This window comes from Pinus tabuliformis, chromosome 1_1 (assembly GCF_031772625.1).
Source record: "Pinus tabuliformis cultivar Carrire ecotype Pingquan chromosome 1_1, CPIR1, whole genome shotgun sequence".
Taxonomy (NCBI): domain Eukaryota; kingdom Viridiplantae; phylum Streptophyta; class Pinopsida; order Pinales; family Pinaceae; genus Pinus; species Pinus tabuliformis.
The window spans coordinates 801,588,400-801,601,114 of record NC_142297.1 but is presented as its reverse complement, the minus strand read 5'-3'; the positions used below and the strand labels follow the sequence as shown (position 1 = coordinate 801,601,114).

Sequence of the window (12,715 nt, the reverse complement as noted above, 5' to 3'; positions counted from 1 at the left end):
TGTGAGATCTTCCATATCCCTTAAGGAATCTGGAAGCATCTTCAAACAAGGGAACCCACTGAAGTTAATATGTAACCCGTCGTGATCCTCGAATTTAATGGCTGGGTTGCAATGGATATGTGGGAAATTCAGCAAGGAATGTAGAAGCTTCTCCAATTTTTTGCATGAGTCTAGATTGATGAATTCGAGTTTTTTCAATTTCTCGATTGAATCTGGAAGCACCCTCAAACTTTTGCACAAACTAAGATTCAAGTATCGGAGATTTGTCAAACTCCCCAAAGAATCCGGAAGCATCTCCAAATTTTCACACCCAACCAAAGCGATGTGTTGGAGATCTCTCAAATCCCACAATGGATCTGGCATCCTCGTTAGACGAGCACTTTTCACTACAATCTTTTCGAGATGCCGCAGCTTCCCTAATGATTTTGGAAACTCTAACAGTGGAGCATCAATAATCAACTGCAGCAACTGCTGAGGTGCCTGCAATGTTCACGTTTCAATAACTAAAAAACTGATCAAATAACAATGATTCTCATTTGCAAATTACAGCATCTACGTCTACGTACCCGATATTCGTCTTCCGGCCACAATCTTCCCAATTCCCTCCCGTTCACTTCTAAAACTCTTAAATCTTGCATTGAAAAAGAAGGCAGGCATGAGCAGCGACAGTCATTCCAGCGGAGAGATATGAGGTTGCTTGATTGTTGGAATATTAATTCCAACTGCTGTGCAGCAGCAACAGCTGTTTTACTTTATTCATTTGTCTTTATCCGGCGCCCCACACTTTTCCCCCGATCTGTTAAATCACCGCTATTACCATCTTTTCACTCTTTAATTAATTTTGTGTTGCCTGAATGAAGAAGATTAGATCCAGCGCCACACTGTTACTTTTCAGCAAGCGTATTAATGAGCAGACGGCTGAAAGAGATAAGAACCAGCCTCGAGCCGTAACAACATTTATCAGTCTTGGGTTTCAGCACAACCGACTCAAGAAATACAGCAAGAAATCAAATCTGTTAATTATGAGCAGCAGATATTTCATCAGCAAGTTAAGGCGGTGAAGAACCTTTCCTGCACTATAAATAGAAACAGAAACAGAAGTAAAACACATGTGTGTGACAGAGAAAGATAGAGAGCAGAGGAGAGCACGCAGCAGCGTGAGTATAGTTTTCTGTTAGTGAATATGGAAACGCAGCACACAACAGTGTTAAGAGTTTAGCAATATAGCGCAGCAGCGCTGGAATGTAATTTCTGTGTTTTTAAGAAAGAATGTGCAGCAGCATGAGCTCACATGAATGAAGCCATTTTGCACAGCAGTGCTGAAATTTTATGAGATAGTTGTTGTGTGGAACTGAAGCGTTCCTGATGTAATCCCTCTGTCAAGAGGAAGATGCTTTTCAGCATAGTTTGGTGAATCCCTCTGTTGAGAGGAAGATGCTCTTTAGCATAGATTGTAAATCCCTCTGTTAAGAGGAAGATGTTTTATAACAGCAGTTGTGGAAATCCCTCTATGTGAGGAAGACTTAGTTTTATCAGTTAGTTTATTTTCATAAATTGAAATTCCTTTCTGTGCGTTTCTGTTTCACCAAAAGTTATTTCGTCAAAATTTTCTTAGTTGCTGAAACAGCTCGTAACTCAAAAATTACTTGACGTCAAAAGTTTACGTTGCTGAAACACGACGATCAGCGTTGCTGAAACACTTGTTTCAGCAACTGAAAAAAACTGTGTTGCTGAAACACCGTTTCCAGCAAACAAATTTTTCTGTTTTTCTGAGTTAAAAACAGAGTATTTTCCTGTGTCAAAACCAGAATGTTATTTTAATCAGCTTGTGATCCTGAGGCAAAGTAGAGCATTATTTTATGCTCGGTTTTGAGTTTCTGAATTATCAGAAAACAGAGTATTGCTCTCTGTTCATATTTTTGTTGTTTCGGAATTTATCAGAAAATTCTGAACAGTGGAAACAGAGGATTTTTCCACTGTATTCTGTTTGGAATAACCAGAAATTCCCGACATGGTATCAGAGCTAGTCCAGGCTCTTTGAAGTGTCAAAGAAGCTGAAGGAAGATTTCTTGCAGCAGCAACTTCTCCAGCAGTGTGAAGACTCAGCCAAGAAAGGATCCAGGTATTTCTCAGATTAATTTTCTGTGTTGTTGTTGAAGAAACAGTCAATGATTTTAAAAACACAGTCAGAGATTTTAAAGCCTAGAATAAGAATGGCAAGGTCAAAGAAGAAAGCCTCCAGGGCTGTTAAAAATGTGTCTCCCCCCTCTACTAAACTAGAAGGCAACCCATTAGAATACATTCTATTTGAAGTTTCAAAGTTTGATGGAAACTTTGATGTATGGAAAATAAAGATGAGGGCTTTCCTAATGTTTGAAGGGATTGAAGTCTGGGAGTCAGTGATTGATGACAGCAATATGGATAAAGAATCCATGGAGTATGATGCACAAGCAGCAAAGACAATTTTGGATGGGCTGCCTGATTCTTTAAAGAAGAATATAGGAAAATATTCATCAGCAAAGGATATATGGGACACACTCCATGACCTTCATGCAAAGGGAGCACTGACCACGACAATCAGTCAAGAAGGAAATTTTGAACCCATCATAGAAGCTGAAAATGAGAAGGTTGACCTCATCAAACTTCAAGTACAAGAAAGAGATGAAGAGCTCGCCAAGCTTAAGAAGGAACTTGATCAAAGCAAAAGGAAGCATCATGAAGAATTCATATCCATGACAAATCAGTTGAATAAAGCAAGGAAGCAGGAAGATATCTTGTCAAATCAACTTGAACAAAGACATAAGAAAGTGAACAAACTTGCAGAAGAGATTGGACATTACAAGGTAGAGGTCTCCTCCCTTAAGTCTGAATTACAAGAAGCCAGGAAGCAGGCACAAGAAGCTGAGAAGAGAATGGAGAGCAGTCAAGCAAAAGATGAAGAAATCTCCAAAATGAAGACAGATATTATCTCTCTTAAAGTAGTAGCAGCTGAAGCTACTTGTAGCAAGGAAGAAACTGAGAAACAACTTACAAAGAAGAATGATGAATGTGAAAAGTTAGAAGAAGAGATTGTCCTCCTCAGGAAGAAGGTTGAAGGGATGAACAAGATCATGAAGAGCTCTCAAGCCTTGGATGATATGCTCAGCTATCACAGATCTCCATATGATAAATCAGGACTTGGGTATGTAGGTGAACCCTCAAACAAGTATGAGGATGCCTTAAGCAAAGGAGATGTGAAGAAGCCAAAAAGAGATGGTGATGCTCCTAGTTCCAGCAAAGGCAAGGAGCAAAATCAAGGCTGCAATAGAAGAAATTCTACTCCAAGTAGAAAACTAGCTCCAAGAAGAAATGTTGATGACGACAAAGATGCGAGAGGCAATGGTTATCAGCAAAGAATTTCAAGGCAGAAAGGCTTCGGAAGTACATCAAGGAAACCTCCATATACCAGGTATCAAAGTTCATTTTTTGGTTATTGTTATGCTTGTTCAAACTTTGGTCATATGGCAAAAGACTGTAGAGCATTTCATGGAGATAGATGTTGTGGTCCCCGACAATCTCCAAGAAATAATTTCACAAGAAGAAATCATGAATTCTTATTCATGAATAAAGTTGAATGCTTCAAGTGTCATAACATTGGGCATATGGCACGTGACTGTAACTTGACATGGGCCTTTACACAAGCTAAACCCATGCAAAAGAAGAAAGTTACACAAGTATGGAGGAGGAAGAAAACACAGTCCGAAAGTCCCTTGAGCTCTCCAGCCGATCTAAGTTTCTTTTGAGAAGATTCTGCCAAAAGAAGATAATGCATACATTAAAGGGGAGCCTGTAATTTTTTTTTATCATTATTGCTGAATTGTATTGACAGTCATTCTTTGATGAAGATCTTCTTATAAGGAAGAGATATGGAATTAAATCTCCCATGACAATAGAGAAGGAGCAGGTTGCAGATATTCTAACAAAACCATTGGATCAGAAAAGTTTTGAGTTTTTTTTATGAAATGTCTGGGTATGATTGAACGCCCAGCAGTTGAAATTAAAAGGGGAGTGTTGGAATATTAATTCCAACTGCTGTGCAGCAGCAACAGCTGTTTTACTTTATTCATTTGTCTTTATCCGGCGCCCCACACTTTTCCCCCGATCTGTTAAATCACCGCTATTACCATCTTTTCACTCTTTAATTAATTTTGTGTTGCCTGAATGAAGAAGATTAGATCCAGCGCCACACCGTTACTTTTCAGCAAGCGTATTAATGAGCAGACGGCTGAAAGAGATAAGAACCAGCCTCGAGCCGTAACAACATTTATCAGTCTTGGGTTTCAGCACAACCGACTCAAGAAATACAGCAAGAAATCAAATCTGTTAATTATGAGCAGCAGATATTTCATCAGCAAGTTAAGGCGGTGAAGAACCTTTCCTGCACTATAAATAGAAACAGAAACAGAAGTAAAACACATGTGTGTGACAGAGAAAGATAGAGAGCAGAGGAGAGCACGCAGCAGCGTGAGTATAGTTTTCTGTTAGTGAATATGGAAACGCAGCACACAACAGTGTTAAGAGTTTAGCAATATAGCGCAGCAGCGCTGGAATGTAATTTCTGTGTTTTTAAGAAAGAATGTGCAGCAGCATGAGCTCACATGAATGAAGCCATTTTGCACAGCAGTGCTGAAATTTTATGAGATAGTTGTTGTGTGGAACTGAAGCGTTCCTGATGTAATCCCTCTGTCAAGAGGAAGATGCTTTTCAGCATAGTTTGGTGAATCCCTCTGTTGAGAGGAAGATGCTCTTTAGCATAGATTGTAAATCCCTCTGTTAAGAGGAAGATGTTTTATAACAGCAGTTGTGGAAATCCCTCTATGTGAGGAAGACTTAGTTTTATCAGTTAGTTTATTTTCATAAATTGAAATTCCTTTCTGTGCGTTTCTGTTTCACCAAAAGTTATTTCGTCAAAATTTTCTTAGTTGCTGAAACAGCTCGTAACTCAAAAATTACTTGACGTCAAAAGTTTACGTTGCTGAAACACGACGATCAGCGTTGCTGAAACACCTGTTTCAGCAACTGAAAAAAACTGTGTTGCTGAAACACCGTTTCCAGCAAACGAATTTTTCTGTTTTTCTGAGTTAAAAACAGAGTATTTTCCTGTGTCAAAACCAGAATGTTATTTTAATCAGCTTGTGATCCTGAGGCAAAGTAGAGCATTATTTTATGCTCGGTTTTGAGTTTCTGAATTATCAGAAAACAGAGTATTGCTCTCTGTTCATATTTTTGTTGTTTCGGAATTTATCAGAAAATTCTGAACAGTGGAAACAGAGGATTTTTCCACTGTATTCTGTTTGGAATAACCAGAAATTCCCGACATTGATAGCATCTTCAGCTTCAACATTCTTTCTACAAAATCGCCTTCACCTTCAAGAATTTGCAACTTCTTGATTCGGAACACCTTCTTACGGTTTAGTAGCTTTTCTAATTTTAGCGATTCCTCAGCGTGATCAGTATCACTAGTGATATTGGACGGAGGAGCCATTCTAATTCCGCGCACTTCTATTGTTTCCTGTTAGTTATTTAAAATCAATAACGATTCATCACATGGTACACCGCACAGTCACTGAATAAACAATATTGAAAGTTGTTTACACAGAAACATATAACGATTGCAGGATTGAAGCACTTACATGTAAGGATTCCTTTAAGAGATCGAAAATTCCTCTGAACGTGCCACACCATATACGGATCGGCATTGACTTTTGTTGGGCGATATTTCTTCCCATGAGTACGAGAAGATCATGCATCCTTATAATATTTTCTTCTCCTGTGTCCAACTCTACAAGACACTTGTCCTGTAGAGTTTGAAGACCCACCGAACCTTGCCAACCTGAGCCACGCCAAACTTTAATCCACTTATCGCTTTCTTCTCCTATGCAAAAACAGGCAATATCCAAAAATATTTGCTTCTCCTGTTCATTGAGCGAATCATAACTAACTCTGAGATTCTTCTGTATATCTTCAGGAAGTATTAGGCCAAGTCCATCCAATAGCCCTTGCCAGTAAGATATGCTATTTTTCCCACATAGCGAAGCCCCAAGCACTTTCAGAGATAGTGGCAATCCACCGCAGATCTTTAGAAAGCCATCTACAACATCATTAAATTCTGGTGGTGGATGTGGCTTTGAAAAAGCATGAAAGCAGAAAAGCTCTCGGGAGTGTTTTGTATTAAGTTCCTTTAAGTGATAAATGAATGACTCTTCGATGTTCGCACTTCTAAGGACCTGCTTGTCCCGAGATGTAACCAAAAGCAAGCTATTGGGTTTAAGTACATTCTTTATTGGCAAGAAGGAATCCAGTTGATCAATATTATCTATATCATCTAATACTATGACAGCGGAACAATTGGACAGGTTCCTCTCAAGTTCTCCCAACCCTTCGACGGAACTCTGAATTTCGATATCTATACCTTTAAGGTCCTTAATAAGTTTCCTCTGTAAAGATGGTAAAGACATTTTGGCCATATCGAACAAAAAAGAGGATCCCTTGTAAATTGATCTGTTAGCATTGAAGAATTGCTTGGCCACTGTGGTTTTTCCAACTCCTCCGGATCCCACAATCCCTACAACCTTGCATGCCTGCTCGTCCTTCTGCCGGCCCCACCGCACACGCCATTCAAACTCTTCTACTTTTTGTTGGAGACCGGTTGGATGTTTTGCCACAAACAAGGGTGGTTTTGGAACCTTTTTCACAACGCTTTGCACAACCTCATGCAAGAGCTCGAGTTCGCCCCTGGAAATTCATTGACACAGAGGTGAAATAACGAGTGAGAAAAGCACCCAAGTTGTCATATATCTTGTAACACAGATTGGGACAATGGTAGATCCTCACCCTTTAAACGCGTCCAGCTCCAAGCCGCTTATATCTGCAACATAAGAAAGAGCATTTCTCCAATTCTGAATTGTTTTGCTGTCGTATCTCCCTTTCTTTTCCAGTTCGCGCAGGGCTGCAGCGTACGGTCCATGTTTATCTTTGCCCGTCCACCGGAGATGAGCAGGCTTGACGTGGTGAAATACAGGAAGAAGGGTAGCCTGGCCGGACTTGTCGGACTCCACCATGAGGTGGAGCTCATGGAGGCACCAATTAGATTCGGCATATTTCGGAGTGAAAATAGCCACATGAACAGTGGCGTCTCGAATAGCGTCTTCTAATTGCGAGGTAATGTTATCTCCAACCTGCATTTCCGACTTGTCAAGGAAGGCTCGCACTCCACGATCAGCAAGGTTGCGATAGAGAGCGGTGGCGAAGGTGTCCTTGATATCAGGCCCACGATGGCTGATAAAAACATCGTGGTACCGGGAGTAAGAATTTGACGCAGAGCAGGCCGAGGACGAAGCATCTGCCATTGAAATTGAAATTGAAATCTGGATGGATAAAAATAAAAAGATAAGATGATGTGCAGGCACGGAGATAGAAGAGTGAAATTGCGTGGGAGCCGATGGGTTGGGTGTACATAAAAGACTTCACAGAGGAAACCTCCACGCGCTTGAAGACATGCGCGCATATGATGTGATGTTGATGTCGCCAAGATGCGCATGTGATGTCATGTTGATGTCCCTCTGCGTTCCGCGTTTCTGCTGTTTACCTATTTTTTCTCCGAGGAAAGGTGTTGCGGTGTTTAAAGAGGCTACCATTTAATTTTATCTGGATTCAGAAATGAATTTAGTACCATTAATTTTTTTTATGGTATTTAAAATTTTGAAGTAGAATAGCTGTAACTCGTTTTTCCATTAGTTTTTGAGTAAAATGTACTCTCGTAAACTCTGGCAAGAGAAAATACTTCAACAACGTTGATTTCTGTTTATAATGAACACTAATATAGGTGAATTGATGAGAAAACTGCTCCAAAGAACTAGAAGAATCTACCATTGGAATTGGAATTTAGATACATAGAAATAACAAAATATGATGATGTGCAAGTATCAACACAGAAGGGTGAAATTGCAAGGGAGAGGAATAAAATGTTTGTTTCCCTATCATCCAAACGGAAGCTCTACACATTTGAAGAAGATGCATTTTGGATGTCAATATCACTTTGTATGAGTATCTTGCATCATGCCATAATTGTGATTTGCGGAGATGCATATCTAGGTGTCAATGTCACTTTACATGAGTATCTTTCATCAGGCCATAATTGTGATTTGCGTTATCTTGTATAAAAAAATTTTGAGTCACATAGGCTCTTTCCATGATGGTGGAAAGAAAACTTGGAGAGGGTTAAAATGGGATGATAAAGACATGGCAAGAAAATTTGGTGGAATAATAGTTTAATGGTTTTAGACAATTATATAATTAGTATTATTATTATCTAATTTTAAGGTTACGATTAAGTTAGATACCAAATTGGTGTATAAGACCCTATGTATTTGGTTGCTAAAGTTTACAAAAGGATACATACTCCAAGGCATACATATTCTACCCCCCTCTAGCTTTGAACCTATGACTTCTTAGGAGAAACCACATGCTCTTAACCATTAAGCCCACTCAAGTCATTTAATTGACATTAATATCCATCTATTCATCTTTAAATTCATATATGATGTTGAACTTAATTTTCTTTAGAAAGAAAGTAACATTGGCCTAAGCATTTTATTTAACTCATATGAAATTTTCCAAGGCCGACAAATCCATGCTTATATATATATATTCAATACTTTGCTACAAAGTCTTTGTGCAATTCACTTACAAAAAAAAAAAATAGAGGGTCATAATCATATAGAAATATATTGCAACAAATTATCCGTTGGACTATATAAGAATGGAGAGGAGAAGTAAAAGAAAATGCATAAAATCAATGGTTATCCATGGCATTAACCTTCCTTATGATTAGTAAGTACTTGGCATTGAGGGTTTAAAATGGGGCATAGGCGAGGATACAAACTAATGCAATCATGGGATGTGGCCAGGAGGTATTTCCCATTGAAAATATGGTCTTAACATTGGAAGAGTTAGGTAGTTGCAAACTAAATATGGTTATCAATCCAACTCAAACTACCCTTTGGTCCCAAGGTTGGTTGTTGGTGCAGGCATTAGGGTTGAATGGTAAGATGAGTTAAGGATGGGAGTACTTTATAACTAAATTGAAAAGAGCCCATATAAGGTTGAGTGGTGATCTCAAAGATTTAGCATGGGAAACGAATAATACTATGAGTGATTCAATTGTGAAGCTCAACTAGTATTTCTACAATCCCTCATTTATGCTAAGATCAAGTGGTGGTGGTCAAAATTGTGGAAGGTTAAGGCTCCACCTGAGAGTATATGACTCATGTGGATGATTATGAAAAATAGGGTATTGACTTGGGAATTTCTTCAAAAGAGGAACAAGATTGTCCTTAGAAGGTGTTCATTGTGTGAAACAAAAGAGGAGACTACTTTCACATTTTCTTGTCTTGCCCATTCTCGATGTAGGTTTGGAAGGATTTGAAGACTTCATTAGATTTTCAATATTCGTGGCATAAAGGGACTATGGATATTAACTTCCAAGAGTGGTTTATAAGAAGAGAGATCAATTATTTTAGGATAATTCCCTTCTTGGTCACTTGGGGAATATGTTTTGCCCACAACTCCATTTCATTTGAAGACAAACCAATCCAATATATTCAAATATTTTCCTGAGTATTGGTTATGTTATCAATTTTTAAACTTAATGTGAGTATAAAAAAGCATAGGGTTATATGGGAACACTTTCGGTGGATAGGTCGTATGCATGGAGCTTCTTCAATGGGGTTTGTCGATGACCAAGGAAGAAATGTAGTTTTGGTTTTGTTATATTTCTATCATATTCTCGTTTCTTCACCACAAAGGCTTATCTAGAAAAAGAACAGCTAATGTTGGGGAATTCAAGGTATTATTTTTCCTATGGAATATGCACTTAACAAAGGAATTGCTAGGCTTCATATTTTTGGGATTCAACTCTCACTAAAATTGGATGTAGGATCAACCTTATGTCCATAATACTGGTTTATCCCCATTTTCTAAGTATTTGAACGAGATTTCAAGGTACTTTTAGGAGGTATATTTCAAGTATGCCTATAGGGAGCTCAATGTTCAGGATGACACCCTTTCCAAAGATGGTTTATAGTGTTGAGAATGCAACAAGTTGATGGAGCTTAGTGGAAAGGAGTCACCTTCACTAAGTGGGCCCGCAAGCTATTTTTGGCGCAAAGTCTATTTTTAGACTATGTCTATTTTTAGACATATGGATCATGTCTATGAGTTGCAGGATGTTGTTTATGGATGATTGGTCATGTTGGGAAAAATATATGGACTTCTATTTTTAGACAAAAGCGGTTAGACTGCCAAGTCTAAATATAGAACAGTCGAATATTATTAGCCCTTAATAATATTTGGACTCTAAACATTATCTTATTCTCTTGGAGCACTTCAGGTTGAGCTACGGATGTGGCACATGCAGCTGCCAGAAGGAATCACGTGGTAACCTATGGGATGACTGAGCTAATGCATGCAGGACCTCAGTTAGAACTCAAGTGATTGAGTTATGTGGAGTTGGAGGAGCAGTTGATGGAGTTTTTTTCAGTTTAACTTGGTTGAACTAGTTGTATTTAGTCTAACTGGAAAATAGACTAAGTGATGAGTTGTGTGAATTAGTTATTAATTAATTCACTAATTATTAACTCATAAAGCAACTGAAGAATACATCAGTTAACTCAGTGCATGGACAGTTCAATGGAGACAAGTGTTAGAGGTAAGTGAAAGGGTGAGACAGCTGTCAGTTGTGAGTCAGTTGTGCATGAGATTTGCACAAATCATGGATTGAGTAATGCCAATGAGCATTGCGCAGTATATGCCCAGTGAAATAGCTTGTGCTCACGTGATTTTCTTGGGTAATTGTGCAATAGAGGCAGGCAGAGCAGCGGAAGAGATTTGAACCTGTGACTTGTTCGGATCTGAGCTAGTTTTGTGTGTAACAGGTGGAGCTGGTACTGATTACTTGCGAGGAGTATTGTACTGTGTATTGTTACATGTTCTCAATCAATACAATATACAGATAGTAGGGGGTTTTCAGCTTTATGCTTTCCCCGGGAACATACTGTGTTGATATGTGTGATTGATGCTTCTATGTGCGCATGTGATTGTTTTGTTTCCGCTAAATTGATGATCAAAACATAGAGGAGATTATGTATTATGCAGGTTCTTCAAATAATGTATGATCAGGATAATCTCTGAGAATAAGTGTCATATTATTCTAAATTTCTACATATAGTTGATAAAAAATAATAGCATTGAAGATGAATATATCACACTGGTAAATTGGAATAATTTCTAACATTTTCTAGAGGACATTACCATGAACAAACAGTAACTTCCAATGAACACGATTTGGAATGTTTATTAAATTATTTTCGTCGTACCATCAAAAAACATATCCAGTTGTCATGTGTTAAATGCAAAAAAAATGCCATGTGGTAGCTATGGAGAGATTTAGTCCACCAAACTTCCATTGAACCTGTGTGTTGCACTTGTGATGAATGTATCTAGCTTTCATGTGTTCGATGAAAAAGAATATCATGTGGCAATTTCTAGATAGGTTTCAGCCGCTAAGCGATCATCACAATATCTACAAAGATGATGGTGTAACTCTGAAGTAAAAACTTGCAGAAGTAAGGAAATTTCTGACACATTGTCCTACATCGTCTTTCGGAGTTGTGACAAGCTAGTGGGAAAATTCCACTGTAGATACCATTAGAGCCTTGAGATGCTGAGGGGGGCATTTTCAACACAACCTTGATAGTTTTTTTCTATTAGATACTCAATGGTGATAGGGTTCATCAATGTTCTTACAAGTTGAAAAAAATTGATGTTGTCTAATGAAAGATATGCTTATGATGCACTGGACACAGGGCACCTGACTGGTTTTGAGGCACATGCATTTGTGATACAAGTCCTATTGTATACCATCTTATATGCTCAGTTACACCACTATTTTTTTTTATTTTCTGGCATATGGAGCTACCCTCAATGTGTTAATCCCCTATCTAAGGTTGATAAAAATATATATTGTCAAATGGGACAAAAAAATGTTGACAATAATGAAGATTCAACTTTTGGGCCTTCAACTAAAAAAATAGTCAAAAAATATTTAATGAAGTGGAAGTCAATATCTTTCCTGCATTATTCATGGATTCCCCTAAAAGAGTTTGAGAAGGTTTTCAAGGCATACCCATGTACGTCATTATAAGAATAAACAACTTTCATTGCCAAATTGATTCTATGAATATTTCAGAGTAGACATGGGCTCCAATTTGATCAAAGTGGACAGTTGTGGACATAATCATTGATAGCAAGATGTCTAGAGAAAACTTATCAAAAGTTATTTTGTTGAAGCATCATAGGTAGGGAATGCATTTCCTGATGGAGGGCGTACATTTCTTGAGATAGGGTGTCCATTTTATGAGGTAGAGTGTGTATTTCCTTAGGTAGGGTGTGCATTTCTTGAGGTGGGGTGTGAATTTTGTGATGCAAAGCATGTAATTTGTGGGTGAGGACTTGCATTTCTTATGGTGAAATGCAACAATCTTTATTTTTTGGCCTGCAACCTACTTTGCATCTCATTTGTCTACATCAGTCAAAAGATACTTAGTACCATTTTGATCATAGTTTCTCTCCAGATTGTACATCTTCCAAATGTAAAGACTAATTGTACATGAGAAAT

At 38.3% G+C, this 12,715-nt stretch overlaps 1 protein-coding gene across 1 annotated transcript; it reads right to left on the bottom strand.

The window, feature by feature from the left end:
* Positions 1 to 453: 453 nt before the first annotated feature.
* On the bottom strand, positions 454 to 7,388 carry LOC149216437 (disease resistance protein Roq1-like). Its single transcript, XM_089389957.1, has 4 exons — positions 6,874 to 7,388; positions 5,673 to 6,774; positions 5,358 to 5,551; positions 454 to 696 (listed from the first exon to the last, which is right to left on the bottom strand). The coding sequence occupies exons 1-4, from the start codon at positions 7,386 to 7,388 to the stop codon at positions 516 to 518; spliced, it is 1,992 nt and encodes a 663-aa protein (XP_089246083.1). The 3' UTR covers positions 454 to 515.
* Positions 7,389 to 12,715: the final 5,327 nt, after the last annotated feature.

Excerpts from the sequence above, each read along its gene's own strand:
- LOC149216437 (XM_089389957.1), bottom strand. The coding sequence starts at position 7,388 with ATGGCAGATGCTTCGTCCTCGGCCTGCTCTGCGTCAAATTCTTACTCC. Across the intron at positions 5,552-5,672 it reads TCTTAAAGGAATCCTTACAT|GAAACAATAGAAGTGCGCGG; the intron begins GTAAGTGCTTCA and ends AATAACTAACAG. Across the intron at positions 697-5,357 it reads AAGCTGAAGATGCTATCAAT|CAACCTCATATCTCTCCGCT; the intron begins GTCGGGAATTTC and ends CCAACAATCAAG.